The sequence below is a fragment of the Narcine bancroftii genome, chromosome 1, assembly GCF_036971445.1.
Source record: "Narcine bancroftii isolate sNarBan1 chromosome 1, sNarBan1.hap1, whole genome shotgun sequence".
NCBI classification, from domain to species: Eukaryota; Metazoa; Chordata; class Chondrichthyes; order Torpediniformes; family Narcinidae; genus Narcine; species Narcine bancroftii.
This window is the reverse complement of record NC_091469.1, coordinates 56174896-56199683: the sequence shown is the minus strand read 5'-3', so window position 1 is coordinate 56199683 and position 24788 is coordinate 56174896. Positions and strand designations below refer to the sequence as shown.

At 39.0% G+C, this 24788-nt stretch overlaps 1 protein-coding gene across 1 annotated transcript in view; it reads right to left on the bottom strand.

Annotated features, from left to right (window-relative positions):
- Nucleotides 1-2828: 2828 nt before the first annotated feature.
- Nucleotides 2829-24788, bottom strand: part of LOC138758388 (zinc finger protein GLIS3-like) — a 484048-nt gene continuing 462088 nt past the window's right edge. The window contains exon 10 of the mRNA XM_069927224.1: nt 2829-3630. Coding sequence (XP_069783325.1) covers nt 3494-3630 — 137 coding nt within the window. The 3' untranslated portion in view covers nt 2829-3493. The remainder of the gene's footprint in view (nt 3631-24788) is intronic.

Sequence of the window (24788 nt, the reverse complement as noted above, 5' to 3'; positions counted from 1 at the left end):
GTGTAAATTTAAATTATTGCACGAAAAAAATATTCTTTGTTTATAATAAAAACAGTTCAGGATAATGGACTGAATATAATGTGCAATAAATATTAAGACCATTGTATTTTTAACTTTGAGCTTTCATCCTGTCCAACAGCTGTGATGCCATAGGGTTCCTTCACAAAATGTGTCCTCAATTTTAAAAGCTTGAGCAATTCTCAGACTGCATTAATAAAAGTCAAATGTTTAAGTTGATGTGTAAAGGAGTGAAGCAGCATCCTCAATGAGATGCCAAAAAGTTTTCATCAGTTTAACTCTGGTGTTAGATTCAGCCAACCATGATGTTCAGATTCAATTTGTTGGGCTTCTCCATGAATTTAGAACATTAAAAAAAATGTCAATTTAAAATCAACAATGAAATTGCTAAGATTCAAGTTGTGAAAGGATGTCATTCTTTCTTATTATTGTTGCATAATATTTTAAACACGTAAATATGGGGCACCTCATGCATGAGTTATAAATTTGTGGCATGTGGAAAATTAAAAATAATATTATCCTTCTGCAAATACACTTTGCATTCTCTGAATAAAAATAATAATCACATATTATTTAAACTACTACAGATTGCACACATAATCTAATTTGCAGCCAAATTTCCTAAAATTAAAAGTTTGTCTCACATAGGTTATATTTTCTTCAATGGAACTGGGAAATATTTTACAGGATTGATGTAGGATCATAAGTGCTACAAACGTCAATGGATAGCATAGGTGAGTCAGTTTGAAGGATTTGATTCTATACATACTTGATTCTATGACTCTATATTGTGATTTCAAAGATTTTTTTTTCCAGTACAACTGGGGTTAGTGTATAATAAGAATAAATTCTTCTAATTTCAGAAAAGTACAAGCTCACCTTTCCAAAACAGTCTTGAATGGATGTTTTCAAATCATAAAATATTGTGATTATGGACAACAAATACTTTGCTAAGTGTCTATTGGATGTGAGAAGAATGCTGCTACCCATTACATACAGGTCAAAATACAGAAGAATAGTGCTATCATTCATATGTATAGGTCCCCACAAGATGTATTTAATATTGTTCTGCTTTTCTAGATAACACATTGATTCAGGGTGTTGAAAAGCTTGGCATAGAACCATTCCAAATGCAGGATAAATTTAATGAATGAAGCAAATCCCGTCTATGAATAAACTGGATTTATTTCATTACTTTGGACAATTTTTCTCCATGTATTTTGAGATTTCTGAATTAACAACAGGTAAGATGTGTGATGATTTCTTATCCCTTTTTATTTTTATCTTTGTACTTTTGTATTTGTACAAAGTTAAGAGAGGAAGGTTTAGGGGACATATCAAGGTTAAGTTTTATTTTACACAGAGTTGTGGGTGTCTGGAATCCATTGTCAGGGATAGCGGTGGAGGCTGAAATATTAGGGGTATTTAGGAGAGGTGCATGGCTGATAGAAAAATAGAGATTTATGAGGTAGGGATAATTTATTATTTGTTATTTTAGAGGTTGTTTATTTTGGGTATATATATGTCAGCACAATATAGGGCCTGTACTGTGTGGTAATGTTCATATTAAAAAGGGCAATCAATGGAATTGAATTTGAAAATAAACAACTGAAACTTTTCCACTGCATCATACACTAACATTTTGCTGGAACAGAACATCTTGGAGAATGTTGTGTGCACCATTTTCTGTATCTGAAAATGCTTTACATTTTAACTTTCTGGAAGTGAAAGGAGAAATGGCTGGAGAAGGAATCTGGAAAAACTGCGTTCTTTCTGAATAATAAGATAACCCACCTATCTGAGACACTGAGAAAGAAAGAAAATTCAAAATCAAAATCAAGGAAAAAAAAAAGGTAGATAATACTGGGAGAGAAAAATGCCATTAAAAAAAAAACTGTTCTCTGAAATGGGATGGGCATGGTTCTCATCCTAGGGTAGAGAAGTTAAAATTCATAGAAAGGTCATAAAAGCAACATCAATTGATTAATGTTCTGGCAATTCATCAAGAGTTTTAATCTGCTGAACCTGTTGGCTGAATTGTGTTTTCACGAAGAGTTCAGGTGCACCTGGGACTTGGGGGTCTACTTCTAGCCATTCGGGATGCTGCAACTTCTCCACTACAGGAGACCTTAAAAAATCTACTATTTTTGGTACACAGACAGCCAATCTTTTGCTCATAATTTTGCTATTATCTGATTCCACCTGCATTGAATTCGTCCATCGTTATTGAATGAAGATCTACCGGGACCAGTGCCTGAAGAAGGCACACAAAATCAGTGAACCGGTGTGGACTCGAAAGGCCAACATGGCCTGTTTCCGCTCCGTAAATGGTTATATGGTTATAATAGTATGTATTGTTCAACTGCTATTTATTTTATAGCAAGATGCAATCTTAACTAGCCAGTGCTGTGCCCATAGATTAATATATCTATATTGGACCAGTAAATTTATCAAATTTTAGTCATGTTAATATTTCTGTGTAATAAAATACTGGCACATAACTAACATGTTGCATTTGAATTGGGATTTTATTTTAATTTTCTTCCTCTGTTTTTGATAAAACAAATATAAAAGCATTTTGCAACAAAGTTTTGAATTTAGAGAAAGAGGAGTTTAAACTTAACTCAAATCTTGACCATTTAATGCTAAACATCGGTAAGAAAGTAAACACTGAATTAAAAAAAAAATTGTCTGAGATCTGATAAAATTTTGCCTGATAAATAAAAATTTACATACTAATGATTGAAAAGAAGAAAAAAATAGACATTTTAGAAAATAGGTATAAAAATAGTCTGAGCTTAGTAATACATATGTAAAGAGGAAATAGCATTTAAAAAGTTCTTAAAATGCACAGGGTATCTGTTCTGGAAGCTTCTCTTCGCATGCAATGATATTTGTTTCAGTAGTATGCTCCCACATTTTGTAAAAAAGATCTTGTTTGCATCACTTTTAGTTGGAGCTTTCACCCATGTATTAGCACCCACAGTGGAAAGAAATGGATGACGGGGATGTACATTTGACATTGCCGTCTGCTGTGTACTTAGTGTGGAAACATCATACCACAATTTCTGTTTGATTACCAGATTAGTGAAAGCACATTTTTGTTGTTTATTTTTTGAGGAAGAAACATCACAGATTAATTAAAAAGCAAAAACACGCCACAAATAACATCATATAAATTGTGAATTCCCTTTCATTTTTCTGAAGCAGTTTGTAATTTGGCAAGAGGTGAATTATCAGTGGTTCAATTCCTTGGCTCTTTCACACATAAGAAGTATTTCCATAGCATTTGTCTTCCACTTTTCTTCTCTCAGCTACCAGTTGATGTGAATTGTGTGCTTTCACTCTGTGAGAGGTAGGCTGATAGAATCTGAATTCACCAGAATAACTTCATTGAATATCAAACGATTAAAGAATGTTTAAAATGAAGGAAATAAATGTGAGGAATTGTCTCCTTGTCTCTGTGACACTGCTTTTAACCCTCTGTGTAAATGGAAGAAAGCTGACTTGGGCAACGATCAATTGCATTAATTTGGAGGAATGCACTGTCTTCAGGACAATTCCGTACCGAGTCACCAGCAATCCCAGGGGAAGTTGCTTGAAAATCATAAGCTGCAGATTCAAAAGAAAATGTTAATACACCCACAAAATAATGACAAACTGTCCAAACTTCAGATAGGTGCAGGCCTAAGAACCTGACTTCCAAGTATCATTGTTATATAGAAGTACCAACAAAGTCCAAAATGTGGGCCACATCTAACGTACCATTCCCAATCTTTCAAATTGTTGAAACTATCACAGCAAAGGCAGAGCAAAAGATCTTGAGATCTGGATTCATTTCTCTAGAAAACCTGCCTGGTGCAAGGAACACAGATGAAAGATTGCATCAGTTGGTGGTGTGTGGCCCAATTTCAATTTCATGTGATTAATACCAGACCAATTAATAAGGCAACTGATGGTGTACATTTTTTCTCCTTTGTTTGCTTGCACCTATCATTTTCCTGCCTCTGTCTCCCAACTCTGCCCCTACCTGGCTTCAGCTGTCCATCACTCTTCACCACTCCTCCACCCAGCTATAATCTTATGACCTTTCCCCCTCTCTCCTTTAATACTGCTTGTCTTCCATCCCTTAGTCCTGAAGTAGGTCCATTTCCCTCCAAGGGTACTGCCTAACCTGTTTCAGCAGTTTGTTTTTGCTCTAAATTCCAGCACCTGCAGTTTCTTGTGTCTCCGATACCGTGTACATCACAAGGCCAGACTTGTCGCCCGACTTTCCCAGTTATCACGAAGGATTTTCAACCGAAATGTTAACTGCATTCCTCTGTCAACAGTTATACCTTGACCTGCTGAGTGGTGTCAGCATCTTTCCCTTTTCAGCAGATATTCAAAATGTACTTCTGATGATGTGGGCACCCATGATGTTATTCCTAATGAGGATATGATGGTGGGGAGTGGGGAGAGGGTGACTGAGAGGTGCCATCCATGTCTGTCACCAAATACTGAATGATATCTCTGAGTAGTACTTTTCAATGATCTAAATGTTTAAAAAATTGCTTGTGCCTCGCAATGAATATTTTAAGTCAAGAACAGGCAATTATGAGGGAATGGAGTGAAACAGTAACCAGGAAGGATATGTGGCAATTTTGAAACAGGCCTCAACTCAATTGTTATAATAAAAATAAAATAAAATGAAATTTGCTTACCGAGATTTCGGCCTAAAGGTTCGGGTGAGGAGGTGGAGATTCTGTGCTTGGGCGATCCACAGAGGGGAGGAGAAGCTACGAGAGGCCATTGGAAGGTAAGGGTATAAAAACTTTGTTTACTGGGTTCAGGCGAGGAGTCGGAGGAGGCGGTGATTCAGTGCTCGGGCGATCGACAGAGAGGAGGAGGAGCTACTAGAGGCCATTGGGTTGATTAGTCAAGGGCAATAAAAATGGGTAAGACAAAGGAGCGGCCAGTGAGGAGCAGCCCAGTGAGTGAATGGCACAGTGAAGGAGTGGGTCCTTGAGGCTTTGGCTTGAGAGGCTTAGGCGAGCAGAAGCTGAGGATGAGCTTGCTGGACTAAAGGTAAGACATTCACGGTTAACTTAATAAGGTGTGAGGAGAAGGAGCCAGGATGTGCGTGATGGCAGTTTTCTGCTCTCATTGTCACATGTGGGAAGTCATGGAGTCTTCATGTCTCCCGTACATCCATGTGTGCACAAAATGTGCTGAGCTGCAGTGTTTAAGGGACCAAGTTAGGGAACTTGAGCTGCAGCTCGATGACTTCACTCATTAGGGAGAGTGAGGCCATCATGGACAGGAAGTGTGGACTAAAGGACCGGGTCAAGTAACTTGAGCTGCAGCTCAATGATCTCACTCTGGTTAGGGAGAATGAGGCTATCGTAGACAAGAGCTACAAGCAGGTGATCGCACCAGGGGCCACGGGAGGAGGGGCAGTGGGTTACCATTAGGAGGAGGAAAGGGAGGGGCCAGGTTCATATGCAAGCACCTGAGTCTGAAATCCTCAGAAATCGGTACTCCACCTTGAGAACTGAGGAGGGGGATAGTCAGATTATGGTGGGCAGAGGTGTGGAGTCAACATCTGTGGCCCAGAAAGGTAGGGATAAAAGGAAAAGGGCGATAATCATAGGGGATTCAATGGTGACGAGGACAGACAGAGGTTTTTGTGGATGCGATAAGGAAAACCGGATGGTGGTTTGCCTCGCTGGTAACAGGGTCTGGGATGTGACTATGTGCATCCAGAACATTCTAAAAAGGAAGGGTAAGGAGCCTGAGGTTGTGGTACATGTTGGTACCAATGATGTTGGAAGGAAAGAGGAAGTGGTTCTGCAGAATGAGTATAGGGAGTTGGGTGGGGAGCTTTAAAGGAGGACTGCTAAGGGTATAATCTCTGGATTGCTTCCTGTGCCACGTGACAGTGAGGGCAGAAATAGAATTAGGTGGAGGTTAAACACGTGGCTAAAGGGGTGGAGTAAGAGACAGGGTTTCAAGTTCTTGGACCTTTTTTAGGGGAGATGGGACCTATACCATAATGATGGGTTACATCTTAATCCCAGAGGGACCAGTCTCCTGGCGGGGGCATTTGCTAGGGCTGTCCGTGGGTGGGGGGGGCTTTAAACTAGTATGGTTGGGGACAGGGTTTCAAGTTAGGCAGGTCAGCAGGAAGAGGGTTTGTAGGCTAAGAGGTATGTTTAAATAATTTGAGGGAGGAACAGCAGAAAGTAATAAAAATATTTTGTAGTGACAATTGTGAGAATGGTAGAGAGGAGGATAGGCAGAAGATAGGATGTAGGAGATCCCTGAGATGTATTTACTTTAAGGTGAGGAGCAAAGTAAGGAACCTGATGAGCTAAAGGTGTGGATTGACACATGGTATTATGATGTTGTGGCTATTAGTGCTGCTTTAGATGTGATAGAGTTGGTGGATTAAGAGGGGGAGGTGTGGCATTACTTGTCAGGGAGGATATTACAGCAGTGCTGAGGCAAGATAGACTGGAGGGCTCATTGAGGGAGGCAGTGTGGGTAGAACTGAAAAATAAGAAGAGTGAGGTTACTATTATGGAGGTATATTATAAGCCTCCAAATGGGGAAAAGGAACTAGAAGAGCAAATGAGCAAGGAAATAGGTGAGATGTGCAGTAGAAATAGGGTGGTGTTGGTTTGGGGATTTCAATTTTCCAAACATAGTTTGGGAAACGCAGTCAATAAAAGGGCATGATGGCTTAGTATTTATGCATTGTGTTCAGGATTGCTTTTTGCAGCAATATGTTGAGACGGCCACTAGAGGGGGAGCAGTGTTAGATCTGTTGTTTGGGAATGAAATGGGGCAGGTGACGGAGGTTGGAGAAAACTTCGGATCCAGTGATCACGGATTCATTAGCTTTAGCTTAATGATGGAAAAGGATAGGTCGGGTCCAAGTTGAAGGTCTTCAAGTGGGGGAAGGCCAGATTTGGAGAAATGAGAAGGGATTTGCAGAGAGTTGTGTGGGCTGATCTTTTTGCCGGAAAGGATGTATAGGAAATTTGGAGGGCATTTAGGGGTGAGATTTTGAGAGTACAGGATCTTTATATTTCTGTCAGGCCAAAAGGGAAGACTAAAAGTTCGAGGAAGCTATGGTTTTCTGGTGAAATTAAGAAGTTGGTTTGGGACAAGAGGGAGGCCTATACTAAATATAAAAATCAAGGGATTGAGGAGATTGGCTATTAGTGCTGCTTTAGATGTGATAGAGTTGGTGGATTAAGAGGGGGAGGTGTGGCATTACTTGTCAGGGAGGATATTACAGCAATGCTGAGGCAAGATAGATTGCATAGATTGCAGGAAGAACCTTCAGAGGGAAATTAGAAAGGCAAAAAGAAGGTATGAGGTGTCCATAGCTAATAAGGCGAAGGTGAATCCTAAGGGTTTTTACAGATATGTGAACAGTAAAAGGAGGGTTAAGGATAGAATAGGTCCACTGCATGATGGGACTACTGAACTATGTCAGGAACCGTATGAGATGGGAGAAATATTGAACAATTTTTTTCTCATCCGTATACGGATGAGGGAAGGGGACATTGGGCTATATGAGATAAAGAGAGGCAAAGGGCTTAGTTATGGAGAGGAAAGGAATTAGTAAAGCGAGGGTTTTGGAGCTTCTAGGGTCAATTAAGGTGGATAAGTCTCCCGGTCCTGTTGGGATTTCCCCCAGGACTTTAAAGGGAGGTCAGGGAACAAATAGCAGGGGCACTGACAGTGATTTTTCAAAGATCACTGGCGGAATGAGTGGTACCATGGGATTGGAGGGTCGCGAATGTAGTTCTATTGTTTAAAAAAGGCATTAGGTGTAGGGCAAGTAATTATCGGCCAGTAAGTTTGACTTTGGTGGTTATGGAGATAGTATATACACATATCTGGATAGGCAGGAATCATATAACCCATTAAAAAATAGATGGATCTAATGGTAACTTAAAGTTATTTAATTTTTCCAAAATTAACTTAATTTCATCCCAGAATGGTTGTACATGCACACAAGACCAAACAGCATGTAAAAAAGTTCCAGTACATACACCACATCTAAAACAAGAATCTGAATTACTAAAACCTTATTTTTTCAATTTCTCTGGGGTTAAATACAACTGATGTAACAAGTTATAATTAACCATTCCATACCGCACATTCATCAATTTAGTAACACTATCATGACACGTATCTGCCCAGTATTCTTCAGGAAAAACAAAAGCTAAATCATTTTCCCATTTAAGCTTAGACTTCTTCCATTCTGGTTTATCCATATTGTCTTGTAATACTTGGTACATAACAGAAATATAACTCCTCTTTGGAATAGAAGAAATCAAAGACTTGAATGCCTTCAATACAGGTAAAATCATCTCTCTACCATACATATTTTTCACCAAAGCTCGAAGTTGATAATAAACAAATAAAGAATTTTCAGCAATATCAAAACGCTCTTTCAATTGATTAAAAGAAAGAAACTGTCCTTCTACAAAACAATCCTGTAAAGGTTTTATACCTTTAGAATCCCAGCTCTTTAAATGTCTATTAAACATTGAAAAAGAAATAAGCTGATTGTTATATAGTGGAGTTAAAATTGATAATTTATCTTTTGATCCTAAAATCTTATTTTTTTAGTCCATAGCTTTAATAGATCTTTTAATATTGGCATATTATATTCCCTCAACAAGTTTATATTCCATCAAAATATAAATTGATACACCTCGACTTCAAAAATATAAGCCAACTCAACTTTAGTCAAACTTGGGAGTTGGTCCAAATCCATCAGTCTACTAATAAATTTCAAATGAGCTGCTTCATAATAATTTTGAAAATGAGGTAATTGAAACCCACCTAATGCATACTTCCAAGTAAGTTTATATAATGCTACTCCCCGGTAATTTACCTTTCCATAAAAATTCTCTTATGACTTTATTTAAATCATGAAAAAACCCTTTGAAAGAGAACACAGTATTGATTGAAATAAATATTGAATATGAGGAAAAATATTTATCTTAATACAATTAACTCGACCAATTAAAGTTAACGGAAGATCTTTCCATTTAATTAAATTTGCTTTAATCGTTTTTAATAAAGGAACATAATTTAACTTATATAAAGATTGATACTCAGTATTTACAATTATTCCTAAGTATTTAATTTTATCAGACCATTTCAATTTTATAATGTTTTTATACTCTGAATAGTCTCCTTCTCCGACTGGCAAAATTTCACTCTTATCTCAGGTAACTTTATATCCAGATAATGTTTCATTTTGTAATAAACATTCCTGCAAATGTGGCAATGATTATTCTGGGTTTGTTAAATATATCAAAACATCATCTGCAAATAAATTAATCTTATACTCTTCATCCATAACTCTCATCCTTCTTATCTGTTCATTTTGTCTTATTGTTTGAGCTAACGTTTCAATAGCCAATGCAAACAGGGCTGGTGACAATGGACAGCCTTGTCGAGTTGAACACATCAATTTAAAGAATGATGAGACTTGACCATTTGTCACCATCCTAGCAATCAGGTTCATATATAAAGCTTTAACCCAACCAATAAAAAAAGGGCCAAATTTAAACTTCTCCAATACTTCAAATAAAAAATCTCATTCGACCCTATCAAAGGCTGCTTTCCACGGCTGCTGTTGATATGCATTGACCAGACTAATCAATAGAAGAACATTATCTGAAGCATTTCTATTTTTAATAAAACCTGTTTGATCAACATGTATCAATTTAGGTAAATACTTGGCAAGTCGATTTGCTAACACTTTTGCTATAATTTTATAATCGACATTCAATAATAAAATAGGGTCTCTATACTTTTTTCGGGATTACAGTAATTAAAGCACTAGAGCAAGATTCTGGTAACTCGTCCTGTTCAGTTACTTGTTGTAATACCTCCTCAAACACTGAAGATAAATCTTCATTAAAAATTTTTATAAAATTCCACCCAAAACCCATTGTCGCCTGGTGACTTCCCAATGGGCATCTTCAACATAGCCACCTTAATCTCTAATTCTGGAAAACGGAGCTTCCAGATCCATAACATTCTCCTCTTCTAATGCTGGTAACGTTAACTTAGATAAATAAGAATCAATAAAACAATTATCCTGTTTCCTGAGGTTTATAGGTAACTATTGAATTCTTTTTTAGAGCATTAATAATCCGTGAAATCTATTCCTTCTTTAACTGCCATGCAAGTACCTTATGTGCCCTCTCACCCAACTCATAGTAACGCTGCTTAGATCAATTAATTAAACATTCAAATTGATAAGTCTTCAACGTATTATAACACAATTTCAGTTTAGTCAAAGCCACTTTTTAAAAAATCTTCTGTCATTTCCTTCTGAAATTCCTTCTCCAATTCATCAATTTGCTTTTCTAATTCTAAACATTCTGCCATATACTGCTTCTTAATTTAGTGGTATAGCTAATAATCTGTCCTCTTAAATAAGCTTTTAATGTATCCCATAACACAAAATGACTTTTTACTGAATTAGCATTCTCAGACAAAAAGAAAGTAATGTTTTTTAACAAAGGTAACGAACTCTGGTTTTTCCAACAACAGTGTTAAATCTCCATCTATAAGATGAACGTACCATTCCTGAAATTATGCAAGAAAAAAATAATAAAGAATGATCTGATATAACCCTGCTTTTATATTTTGCCTATAGTACCCTTCCTTGTAAATGTACCGACACAAAACAAAACTATTCTCGAAAATGAATCATGTCGAGACGAGTAAAAAGAAAAATCCTTTTCTGTAGGATTAACTCTTTTCCAAATATCTACCAAATTTAAATCCTTCATCAAGGCCCCAATTTGTATTGCCATCTTTGATTTCTTTATACTTTTTGGGGATCTATCCAACAAAGGATCCAAGACACAATTAAAATCTCCCCTAACTGAAATATTTTCATTAGATTGATTTAATAACAAAAAAGCATCCGAAATAAAACACCCATCATCCACGTTAGATGCATAAACATTAAGCAAAGTCCAAGATTCAGTAAAAAATTTTACAATTCACCCTTAAAACCATTCCAGCATTCCCTTCCATAGTTTGCAATTCAAAAGGCAAATTCTTATGAATTAAAATTGCTACACCCCTTGCCTTAGAATTAAATGAAGAAACAATAACACATGTCCAACCCAATCTCTCTTCAATTTCAAATGTTCTTTTTTCAGTCAAATGTGTTTCTTGTAAAAAGCCAATATCAATTTTCATTTTCTTTATATGAGCCAAAACTCGCTTTCGCTTAATTTGATTATTTAACCCCTAAACATTAAAAGTTGCAAATTTCAAATTAGACATCCTTACAAACTAACAATATAATAACTTACTACAAAATACCACTCTCCCTCCCTAAATATTTTTTTAAATGAAAGTATATATTTTTTTAAATTATCCCCCCAAAAAAACTACCCAAAGGTAGTAATGCCCTAAAAAACTGGGTGTGTTAAACCCCACTAGTGGTAGATGACTATCAAAGATTTCAGTGCTATCTACCCCACCCAGCCAGAAATACATCATTCACATCAATACAATCCAGTACTGTAAATATATTCAACCCAATGACTCCATTCCCAATGATTGTTCTGGATCTTCAATGTCAATAAGACTTTGTGTTAAAACTTCTTTCTTTCCATTTTTCCCATTCTTCCCATTCTGCACATTTCTATTTCCATTTCCCTTCTTTTTAGGCAACGGTGGCGAAACTCTTCCATGTCCTCATAAATCTGGCAATGAATTAGCAAAAATTAATGCATCATGATCATTCTCAAAAAATTGAGATTGAAAGTTACCATAAAAGATTTTTAACACTGCAGGGTATCGAAAAGTAAATTTATAACCCTTCCGCCACAATACTTCTTTAGCCGAATTAAACTCCTGTCGTCGCCTAATAATTTCCTGACTCAGATCTGCATAAAAAGATACTCTGTTATTTTGACTCATCATTGGAGATTGACTTTGTCGCCTTCTGTCCTGCCAACCGTAATATAATTTCTCTGTCTTGATAGTTCAGGCACCGAACTAAGACCACTCATGGCAGTTGTCCCGGTAACGGTTTCTTTCGTAACGCTCTATGTGCCCTCTCCAGCACTAAATCTTATTAAAAAAACTCTTTGCCCAACACCTCGGGAATCCAATTCTCGAAAAAATTTATTGGATCAGACCCTTCAATGTCTTCTGGAAGACCCACAATTTTCACATTGTTTCTCTGACTTTGATTTTATAATGAATCAATTTTTATCAGTAAGTCTTTCTTCTGGATTCCCCAATCCACAAACGAATCTTCCACTTTCTCTATTTTTTCCTTGTTACGTTCAACTTGAATTTTACATTCAGAAAAAGCTGTTTCGCTTTAAAAAAATTTTTCCACTGTATCCACTGATTTAATACATTTATTGACATCCCCTTAACTGTAGACATATATTCAGACATATTAGATATTTTAGTTGTCACATCCAGAAATCCTTGAGTTATTTGTTTAAACATATTGTCCATTTGATAGGCAATCCCTTCCAAGACTGTGCAAACAGATTCCATTCCAGATTCCAGTTCCACATTTTGAGGCCTACCTTGTCTAGACTCCACCTCCAATTGTTCCCGTGAACTGCTCGTTAAAGGTAAGTCTTCCTCTTCTTCCAGCATTGTCGGCCCTTCCCTGTGCGGCTGCGGGTCTGCACACCCGACGGCGACATCCCAACCACGTCGGGACGCCGCCGCTTGGGACCCCCACAGCCCACACGCAGACCAGTAGCTCACAGACCCTTGAAGCACCGCGCATGTCTGGCAAGGCCAGGGACTGAGCAGAGGCGGCTTTTGATGGCAGCCCAGGCTCAAGGGCTCTTCTCTTAGCTGGGTCGCCCGTGTGCCCAACATCGCAAATGCACGATCGACGCTGGACGAGCTTGTCATCATGCTGGCACCATCTTGTAGAGACAAGGTTGGCGTTGGTGTAATACACAGCCTGGCAGGAGTTCTCTGTGCCTTGGAGGTTCCAAACGACAATTCCGTGGCTTCAGTTAAACAGGTAGGCCTAAATTCTTCAGCACTTTTAATAGGTAATTTCTTCTGTAATTGAACTTTTGTTTTTTTAACATTAGTCGCCATTATGACCCACTAATGTTCCCAAAAATATAGATACAACTTTTAATCACAGACAAAGTTTAAAGACGGGTGCTTAAAAAACTGGCTGAGGATGGGTGGGATCGCACGTCTGCCCTCTACGCCATCTTGCCACGCCCCCCCATCCTGTGGACTCTTTAAGCAGAAAGCATACCAAGAACAGGAAGAAACACAAGCTCATAAATATTGCTGCTCCACCATTGGCTTAGAATCTAGATGACAACATTACTGCATCAATCCCATGATCCTTGATACCTTTTGGACTCTGGCCATTTTTAATCTTTCATAATATATACTCAGGACTGGGTCAGTATGAAAACCAGTATGAACTAACTGGTGGTTGGGTATGAAACCAGTCCCAGAAAACGGGGACATGGAGTTCAAAGGGTTAATACTGAAATATCTATCTATGTCTGCTTTCAATATACGGAGAAACGGAACCTCTTTTAGTCCTGTTGGATAGAGAATTAAGTAAAATCATTACCCTCGGGGTGAACAATCAACTTCTCATCTTAGTTCTGAATGGCTAAACCTTATTTTGAGACTGTGACCCTAGCTCTAAATATCTCAGCTATGACCCTATTTCTAAATATCTCAACTATAACATCAACTTTGCAGTCACCCATTTGAATTTTGAACGTTTCAATGGGATTGCCTCTCATTCTTCCAAATTCTAGACATTATAGACTCAGCCCACATAATCTCATTTCAGACAATAAACCCACTGTCCCAGGAATCAATCTGGTGAACTTTTGCTTTACTCTCTCATTGCAACTATATCCTTCCTCAGGTAGGCTTACCAGCCTTATATATAATATTCAGAGGACAATCTTACCAGAACCTCAATTGAAGCAAGACATCTTGAACTCAAGAAAATTAAAATAATAAATAAAAATACTCTAGATTCGAGAAATCTGAAATGAAAATAGAAAAGGCAGAAACACTCATTATGTCAAGCATCATCCGTAGAAAGAGAAAGAGTTAATGTTTCAAAGATGGATCTCAGCTGTTGAGTGTTTCTATCAAGTTTAGTTTTTTTTTCCATTATGTTTGTACTCAAGTCATCTTGCAATAAAAGCAAACATACCATTTGGCCTTTTTATTTGCTTTCCATACTAGCTTGCTAATTTTTAATGAAATTTGAGAGTAGAGAGTCTGTATGTCCTTGTCAAGATTAAAGGCAATGTTAGTAGGCATAGGGAACTGAGGTTTTTGCGAGATATTGGGGATATGGTTTGGAAGACAAGAGAGGCAAATAGAAGGTATAGGCAACATGGAGCACATGAAGTTCTTGAATATAAAAAATTCAAGAAAAACCTCAAGAAATAAATCATCTGTATGTAATTAATGTTTTTGGAAAACATGATTTTGTCACATTATACGGGAGGATTACCTCTTCCTTTTCTTTTTTTCCCTTTTCCTTTGGGGTAGGGAGGTCTTTCTCATTTTTTTCTCTTTTCTTTTTTCTCTTTCCTACTTTTTTAAGAATCAGCAGAGGGTGTAATTTTGTATTTATAAATAATAGTGCAAGATTTGATCATTGGGTAATGTGCTGATTCTTCCTTCTTTGTATATCAACATGTAGTTCAGGTTTGGTATTTTATTGTATATACCTTTGATTTTGTTGGTTTTGTAACTTCATGTTGATTGAAAATTTAAAAAAAATTAAAAAAGAAAGAAAGAAATCAGGAAGCGAAAAGAAGACATGAGTTGCTTTGGCAGACAATGTGAAGGAAAATCCTAAGGGTTTCTACAGGCATATTAAGAGCAAAAAGATAGTAAAGGACAAAATTTGTCCCTTGAAAATCAGAGTAGTCTGCTTTGTATGGAGCCAAAAGAGATGGGAGAGGTCTTAAATATTTTCCTTTTTCATCAGTGTACACTCAAGAAACAGACATAGAGTGTCGGAAGTAAGGAAAACAAGCAGTAGGATCATGGAACCACTACAGATTAAAGAGGAGGAAGTGCTTCCTGTTTTAAAGCAAATAAGGGTGGATAAATCTGCAGAGTCTGGCAAGATATTCCCTCAGACCTTGAGGGAGGCTGGTGTAGGAATTTCAGGGGCTCTGGCCAAATATTTAAAATGTCCTTCGCCATGGGTATGGCACTAGAGGATCAGAGGGTACCCTGGAAATTATAGGCCAGAGAGCCTGACATCAGTAGTAGGTAAATTATTGGAAGATGGGATATATATGTATTTGGACAGCCATGAGCTGATTAATGACAGTCAACATGGCTTTGTGCATGGTAGGTCATGTTTAACAAATCATAGAATTTTTTTGAGAAAGTTACCAAGAAGGTAGATGAAGGAAAGGCTGTGGATATTGTCTACATGAACTTTAGTAAGGGCTTTGATAAGGTCCCACATGGGAGGTTAGTCAGGAAGATTCAGATGCTAGGTATTCATGGTTAAGTAGTGAACTGGATTGGACAATGGCTGAATGGGAGAAGCCAACAAGTAGTAGTGGCTGATTTCTTCTCAAACTGGAGGCTATGACTAGTGGTGTGCCTCAGGGATCGGTGCTGGGACCATGGTTGTTTGTTGTCTGTATAAAGTGGTAAATTGGATCAGCAAGTTTGAAGATGACACTAAGATTGGAGGCATTGTCGTCAGTGAAGAAGGTTTTCAAAGCTTGCAGTGGGATCTGGACCAGCTGGAAAAATGGGGTGAAAAATGGCTGATGGAATTTAATGCAGCCAAGTGTGAGGTGCTGCATTTTGGAAGGACAAATCAAGAAAGGCCACACACAGTAAATGGAAGGGCACTGACAAGTGTGGTAGGACAGAATGATCAGGGAATACAGATCATAATTCCTTGAAAGTCGCATCACAGGTGGATGGGATTGTAGAAAGAGCTTCAGGCATATTGGCCTTCATAGATCAAAGTATTGAGTATAGGGGTTGGGATGTTAAGGTAAAGTTGTGTAAGATATTGGTGAGGCCAAATTTGGAGTATGTGTGCAGTTTTGGCTATCACTACAGGAAAGATATCAATAAGTTAGAAAGAGTGCAGAGAAGATTTACTAGGATGTTCCCTGGAATTCATGAATTGAATTATAGGGAAAGGTTAAACATGTTAGGACATTATTCTCTGGAGCGTAGAAGAATGAGGGGAGATTTGATAGAGATATTTAAAATTATGAGGGGGATAGACAGAGTAAATCGGCTTTTTCCACTGAGGGTGGGTGAGCTACAAACTAGAGGACTAAGAGTGAAAGTGGAAAAGTTTAGGAGAACATGAGGGGGAAACCTCTTCATACAGAGAGTGGTGGGAGTATGGATTGATTGGCCAGCTGAAGTGGTGTATGCGGGCTCAGTTTTAACATTTAAGAAGAATTTGGACAGGTACATGGATGGGAGAGGTATGGAGGGCTATGGGCTGGATGCAGAACAGTGGGACCTGGCAAAAAGATAATGGTTTGGCACAGACTAGAAAGGCTGAAGGGGCCTGTTTCTGTGCTGTAATGCACAAGGACACCCAAATCTCTCTGAATATCAAAACCTTTCAAGCTCTCAGTATTTAAAAATAAAATCAATGTTTCTATTGTTTTCTATCAAAATGGACGAGCTAGCCATTTTCCACATTGTGATATGTCTGCCATGTCCTTGCCCAGACACTTTTAACACCCTTTCTTTCTCGAAAGCATTTTGCACTCTCCTCATTGCTACTTATCATCAGCAAACATGAATATGTAAATATTTGAATCCCCCCCCCCCCCCATGCAAATGATTGATATGGATTGGGAACAACTGGGGTCCCAGCTGCATCCCTTTGTCATCCTCTAGCCGCAGCCTCCCAGCACAAAATGCTTCACTTATTCCTATTATTTTCTGTCTGTTGATCCACACCACTAGGATAGATTCCAGCACTTCCTTTACTACTCATGTCAGGGCCTAAAATTCCTTATTTTATTTCTCTTCTCTTAAATTGTGGGATTACATTTGTTACTTTCCAATCTGTGGGAACCATTCTAGAATCTATCGAATTTTGGAAGATAACCATTAATGTATGCATTATCTTCAAACGCATCTCCTTCAAAACCTAGGAATGTAAATTATTTAGTCATGGGAGGTTTTCTGTGTCTGCTTGCATGAAGACAGACATAATATTTGTTTAATATCTCTCCAATTTCTTTGTTCCCAATCTAATATCTTCTGCCCTAGTCTGCAGGAGTGCACATCGACTTTGGTTAATCTTTTCCTTTTTACATATCGATAAAAAAATCTCATGGTTTGCTTTTATGTTTCTCGCTATCTTACCAATATTCTACTTTCCTTTCCTTATTAATAATGCTTGTTGCCTTTTGATGACTTCTGAAAATTTACAAATCCTCAGGCTTAACAAAAAAACTTTTTATTTTCCTTCAATTTAATCCTATTGGCCTCCCTTGATGACCATGGATGAGCTGCTCTTCTTGTTGGATGGTTGTGTCTTATTTAATGGAAACTGTATTAATTTGTTCAATATTATGAATAGACGAGCAATAGCTGTTATTGAAAGAAATGATAGATTGTGCAGTTTTCCAATCCAGTATAGTTAAACTCTTTGCTCTGTAGCTTGCTTTATTCATATTTAAGTGCCTAACTTCAAATTGAACCAAACGCTTTACAATTTGTGTTTACACCTTTATCACATTGTGATCACTGGTCCCTAAATCAATTAATCCTGAGTCATTGCACCATGCTTGATTAAAGGTAACCTCATTGCTTTCTTAATATACTGATCCAGAAATCCATCTTAATTATATTCATTACATGAATTCTCCTTTCGTAGTAATTCTGCTGCTCCGGCTTGCCCAGATTACATGTAACTTTAGGTTCCCTGTAATTATTATATTGCATCAGTTACATACATCTCTACTTTCCCCTGCGTGTTGGATTACCACTGCTGTTTGGGACATTATTGATAACACCCACCATTTTTCTCAGCACTTTGGTATTTCTTTGGTCTGCCCAATCTAATATCCTTTATCCCATTCTTCAGTTAGGATTTCCATTTCGTCTTTCTTTCTCGAGGTTTCCTGGTATATTTGGCATTGACCAATTTGCAACCTGGTTACTGTAGTAGCTCATAGTTTTCATCTAATCGTAGAGGTTAGAGAAATTGTGATTATTCGCTTTAGAATGGAGAATATTAAGGGAGTTAATTAAGTTGTTCAAGTTTGTTGGGGTTTATTGGGAGGAAAAATATAGTATCTAATAGGGCACAATGACTTTTCTCAGGCTTCCCAGCTCTCAGACTGAGAAAACCGTCCTAAGGAAATATGGAGAATGGTTTGTGAATCTAGGTAGTTACCTATGTGGAGACAGATATAATAAATTCTACCTAGTGCCTTATCACATCCAATTAACACCTTTTGTTAGTCTGGTCTCCATTGCCCATCTGGCAGTGTTGGTGACTGAATTCTCGAACTTGCTAATACTCCAACAATCATCCACATGCCTCATACCTTACACAGATTCACTGCTATTCAACCAGGGCAACTCTAATACACACAAATAAAACACATCCACTTGCACTCTTAGTTTTCTTTTGCAATCAAATGTTTTTGGCAAACAGGAACTGTAAGAACAAATTAAAACATGTGACCCCTTTCACGACCTGAGTCCCAGACAAGCCCTTTTTCAATTGGCATCTTGTCCCAGGAATTAACGGGGAATGAACTGGTTAAAGGTTGTAATGAGGTGGATTGTACATAGTCATTGGCTGGTAAAGGCATGGGCTTGCCCGCTCCCTGATGACACTCTCCCCAGTGGCCAAGGCCATAAAGGTCGAGCCACCTCTCCCTTCCCTGCACTTCCCTAGCTTGGATTCGGGCCAGCTCAAGTCTTCTGTACAATAAAGCCTATCATTCCCCTCAGTCTTTGTAGTTATTGGGGCAACTGGTAGAGCCCATCAATTTATTGTACAGAAAATTTTAATGTCTCCGGTAATGGAGAAGTTGCTGCGCCCCAATCGGCTTGAGGTGGATCCCCAAGACCCGGTTACATCGGAACTCTTCGAACAGTGGATCAGTTGTTTTAACAACTTCCTTGAGGCCACTGCTGGAGTGGTTGACTTGGAAGAGAAGATGCTGAAAGTTCTACAAGCAAGAGTTGGCCAGAGGGCTTTCCAGGCCATCAGAAGCTGCACGACCTACATCGAGGTGATGGCTGAGCTACGGACGCTATACAAGCCCAAAATCAATGGTCTACTCCCGCAACCTCCTGGCATCAGTTCCACCTCTGAAAAAAAAGTGAGGGTGGGGTTCTGTTTAAAATGAAGGGGTGAATGTAATGATATGGATTGTACATAGTCATTGGCTGGTAAAGGCACAGGCTGGCCCACCCCCTGATGACACTCTCCCCTGGACTCCTCCCCTGTGGCCTAGGCCATAAAGATCGAGCCACCTCTCCCTTCCCTCCACTTCCCTAGCTTGAATTCGGGCCAGCTCAAGTCTTCTGTACAATAAAGCCTATTGTTCCTCTCAGTCTTTGTCTTTGTGGTTATTGGGGCAACTGGTGGTGCCCATCAAGGGTCCAGTGGAAAAGGAAAACAATTAGCACGCTGGCGTCAAATGACATCAAATCACGCCTCTGTCCCTATTCATATCCCTGGCATCAGCTGATGCCGGTATGCTGATTAAACCAGTGGAAACAGCACAACTTCCATCCATTCCATTCCATTCAAAGGTAGAGTCTCCGATTCCCAGGATGAGTTGTGTCCAGTGGAAAAGCAGTCAGTGTCCCAGTTAAAGGTGGCCCAGTGGAAATAGCACAAACTGCTTCCTATCCTGGGACATTGCACAGCCAGTGGAAAAAGGACTTGTAGTTAGATTAAACTTTACTGGTCTCCATGGCCTTAGCTGCTACAGAAGCAAGGCTAATGGTAGATTGGAAATCGTTGAAATGTTTATATCCAATCTGTCTTCTCACATCCCACATCCTGACATTTTGCAATCTTTTCAGTCTTATTTAAATGATGCCCCTCTCTCTACCACAATCATATCCTTGAATCTTTCTTATTTAAGATATATATGATATTCCCACTTTGTCAGGTTCCTTCTGGTGAACATGGATATATAAGGAGAAAATAGAATGTATTATTGTATCAGTTACTTTGACCCATCTGCTCAGATTCTGGTGGTCCAAATGTAGTGCAGGCTAGTTTAGGAGTAAAATCTGCACAAGGTCATAGTCAGCAGTTATACCAAGAAGAAATGGCTGTATGCTGAACAATACTCAGACAGAAATGGGAGATGTGATGGAAAAGCCCTTGGAGGAACATTGAACATGCCCTGGGCATTGCCTGCCTTGCCCATGTGTTTGCATGATATTGTATGTAAAGAAATGTGCCCTGGGGTGACAATGGCAAATATATAGTAAATGCATTGCAAATAAACATCTGTTTAAAGTGTGTGGAAGAAAGTTTAGGGGAGATGTCAGAGTTATTTTTTTTAATTCAGAGATTAGTGGGTGCCTGGAATATATTGCTCAGATTGGTGGTTGAAGCTGGTATAATACAGACATTCATAGGTTGCCAGGGGTAAGAAAAATAGAGGTTTGAGGTTTGCCCTGTTTGAGGTAGGAAAAAATTAGATTATTCTGGAATAGGTTTCCATAGGTTGTCCTGTAATGTGCTCAAATGTTCTACAGTGCAACCCAGTCCTTTCTAATACTGTACAAGTAATTGGAGAAATTTTGTTCACATTCTATCCTGTGTTTCTCTCTCTCTTTTTTCTCTCATCCTCCACTAAAGTGTGTTTTTCTTTTTCATTGTCAGTTGAGTCCAAAATCTGTTTCCAAGTCTCTATGCCTCTCTCTTCACAGACAGCTGCTAGGTGGATGTGGTCAATCAGAACAACTCAAGGTTTCCATCAAGGTTTTATGGCAACCGTGACAAGCAGAAATAAAAGCTCTCTTGCTTTGGTTTGATTGCTTTCCATTTGAAATTCAGCACAGCAAAATGCTACTTTTAAAAGCCACCTGCACACCCTTGAGCTATTTCGCCATCCATATTGCAAGAATTGCTGTGGTCTCCTATGTAGCACGCTTCAAAGGCACATGGAGACTTTGATTCATTTAGGAATTAGCAAGTGAGAGGTTAGAATTTGCAACACTTTTTAGACATCAGGACTGATTTAGAAAATGCAACAATGATTTGAGGACATAAGAAAATTAAGATTCAAGGCAAACAGGTAGATAGGCCAACACCACATAAATACGTAAGAGGAGAGTCTATGTAGTAGAATTGTTTGGAGATTTCATTTAATATCTGTTTTTCTTCATTTTTGTTATTTTACATTTTTAGAAGATAGATTTTTCTATTATTATTAATCACATGGTTGTTGTCTTGGTTCAAACAAACAATTTAGGATGCCACGGTTCGCATAGTGGTTAGTGCAATGCAGATATGAATTCGGCACCATCTGTAATGAACTTGTATGTCTCTTCATGTCTGCATGAGTTTCCTCTGGATGTCCCAGTTTTCTCCCATATACCAAAGATGTATGGGGTTACTAGGTTAATTGGCCACGTAGGTGTATTTGAACAATGTGGACTCATGATCTGGAAGGGCCTGTTACCATGTTGTACTTCCAAATTAAAAATACATTTGTTTCGCAATATAAAACAAGGAGTTCTTTTAGAAATTATACACACATTGTAAAATTCTTTCATTTAAAAAAAAACATGGAAGTGGACATTATGTCATTGAATACTAGGTAACAAGCTAGCAAATTTTGCTGTTCAAGATATGTAATTGAATGTTCATCTGGATAGAAACTCCACTGACATTGAAGGAAGTTACTGCCATCTATAAAGGTCAGTCAAAGGTAGTTCTAGTCTTACTCAGTCTGGCTTCAGATCATACCACCTCACCATAGGTGGCAGTGGTCTGGGGTGAAGGGAATCAGGGAGGACAATGTCAGAACATTATGGTGGGAGCTCAATTACTCATGCACTGAGAGAGAACAACAAATTCATTCTCCACAGAGTAGGCCATTGTCAACCTTAACAGATTGTTTGTGATGTTCCAAAGTTTCTTTCAACGGTGCTGCAGAGCCATAAAAGCAGCAATTTTACATATGCTTAGCACATGCATTTTTAAAAAAAATTGAGGATACAGCCTGGTAACAGTCCTTTCCACCTAGAAGTCCACTCCACCCACTTACACCAAGTGACTAATTAACTTACTAACCCTTATATCTTTGGAACATGGGGTATCTTTGGAGTATGGGAGGAAATGAGAGTACCTGGAGGAAACCTATGCTTTCTTCTTTTTCCTTTCTTTCTTTGGCTTGGCTTCGCGGACGAAGATTTATGGAGGAGTAAAGTCCACGTCAGCTGCAGGCTTGTTTGTGGCTGACAAGTCCAATGCAGGACAGGCAGACACGGTTGCAGCGGTTGCAAGGGAAAATTGGTTGGTTGGGGTTGGGTGTTGGGTTTTTCCTTCTTTGTCTTTTGTCAGTGAGGTGGGCTCTGCGGTCTTCTTCAAAGGAGGTTGCTGCCCGCTGAACTGTGAGGCGCCAAGATGCACGGTTTGAGGCGATATCAGCCCACAGGCGGTGGTCAATGTGGCAGGCACTAAGAGCTTTCTTTAGGCAGTCCTTGTACCTCTTCTTTGGTGCACCTCTGTCTCGGTGGCCAATGGAGAGCTCGCCATATAACACGATCTTGGGAAGGCGATGGTCCTCCATTCTGGAGACGTGACCTACCCAGCGCAGTTTGATCTTCAGCAGCGTGGATTCGATGCTGTTGGCCTCTGCCATCTTGAGTACTTCGATGTTGGAGATGAAGTCGCTCCAATTAATGTTGAGGATGGAGCGGAGACAACGCTGGTGGAAGCGTTCTAGGAACCGTAGGTGATGCCGGTAAAGGATCCATGATTTGGAGCCGTACGGGAGTGTGGGTATGACAACGGCTCTGTATACGCTAATCTTTGTGAGGTTTTTCAGTTGGTTGTTTTTCCAGACTCTTTTGTGTAGTCTTCCAAAGGCGCTATTTGCCTTGGCGAGTCTGTTGTCTATCTTGCTGTCAATCCTTGCATCCGATGAAATGGTGCAGCCGAGATAGGTAAACTGGTTGACCGTTTTGAGTTTTGTGTGCCCGATAGAGATGTGGGGGGGGCTGGTAGTCATGGTGGGGAGTTGGCTGATGGAGGACCTCAGTTTTCTTCAGGCTGACTTCCAGGCCAAACATTTTGGCAGTTTCCGCAAAACAGGACGTCAAGCGCTGAAGAGCTGGCTCTGAATGGGCAACTAAAGAGGCATCGTCTGCAAAGAGTAGTTCACAGACAAGTTGCTCTTTTGTCTTGGTGTGAGCTTGCAGGCGCCTCAGATTGAAGAGACTGCCATCCGTGCGATACCGGATGTAAGCAGCGTCTTCATTGTTGAGGTCTTTCATGGCTTGTTTCAGCATCATGCTGAAGAAGATTGAAAAGAGGGTTGGTGCGAGAACGCAGCCTTGTTTCACGCCATTGTTAATCAGACTGCTCAAACTACAGGGGAATCACGCTGCTCTCCATTGCAAGCAAAATCTTCGCTAGGATTCTGCTAAATAGAATAATACCTAGTGTCGCTGAAAATGTTCTCCCAGAATCACAGTGCAGCTTTCGCACAGAGGAACTACTGACATGGTCTTTTCCCTCAGATAGCTCCAAGAAAAGTGCAGAGAACAAAACAAAGGACTCTACATCACCTTTGTTGACCTCACCAAAGCCTTCGACACCGTGAGTAGGAAAGGGCTTTGGCAAATACTAGAGCGCCTCGGATGCCCCCCAAAGTTCCTCAACATGGTTATCCAACTGCACGAAAACCAACAAGGTCAGGTCAGATACAGCAATGAGCTCTCTGGAAACCTATGCAATCACAGGGAGAACATATAAACTCCTTACAGACAGCACAGGATTTGAACCCAAGTCACTGGTGCTCTAATATTGTTATACTAATTGCAATGCCATTCATGGTATCCATTTTCAGCATTAATGAATTTTGATTCTTCTGTCTCTCCATATTTCTTTTCTTAAGAGCTATAAAATTTATCATAATGACGGACTTTCCCATCATCTACTCCTTTGGCACTGTGTCAATTATTTGTTTGATTATGTTCTTGTGCGTTTGTGTAGGAGTGAAAAGGAGGAAAATGATTCAAAGAGAAAATTTGCAATGAGAAAAGAAATTCAATGATTATTTATGATCCCCAAAAGTCTAATATGCATTTAGGTTATGAACATATTCTGTTCATTATTGTGTTGGAATAATCATACAAAAAACAATTTATGGAACTCCAACACTTTGAACACATTCTGCTAATATTCGTGATTCTCTCAAGAACATGTGGATTATTCAATATTAGGAAGATTGTTTCTAAATTCTAAGCATGAATCATGAACATGACAATTGAATGACATTTTACCAGTGCCAGATACCAAGCTATGGTCTTGCTAGAGGCTCAATCATAGCACGATCACCCTGAATTCTGAGGTTGTAGATTTAAATCCTGCTCCAGGAACATGCTTACAATTTAGGCTGACTCTCCAGCATAGTCCTTTGGGAGGGACTGAATGCAATGTTGGAGGTACCATCCATGAACTAAAATTGAACGCCCAACTTCCTCTTAGTAGAATGTAAAATATTCTTTGACTTATGTTT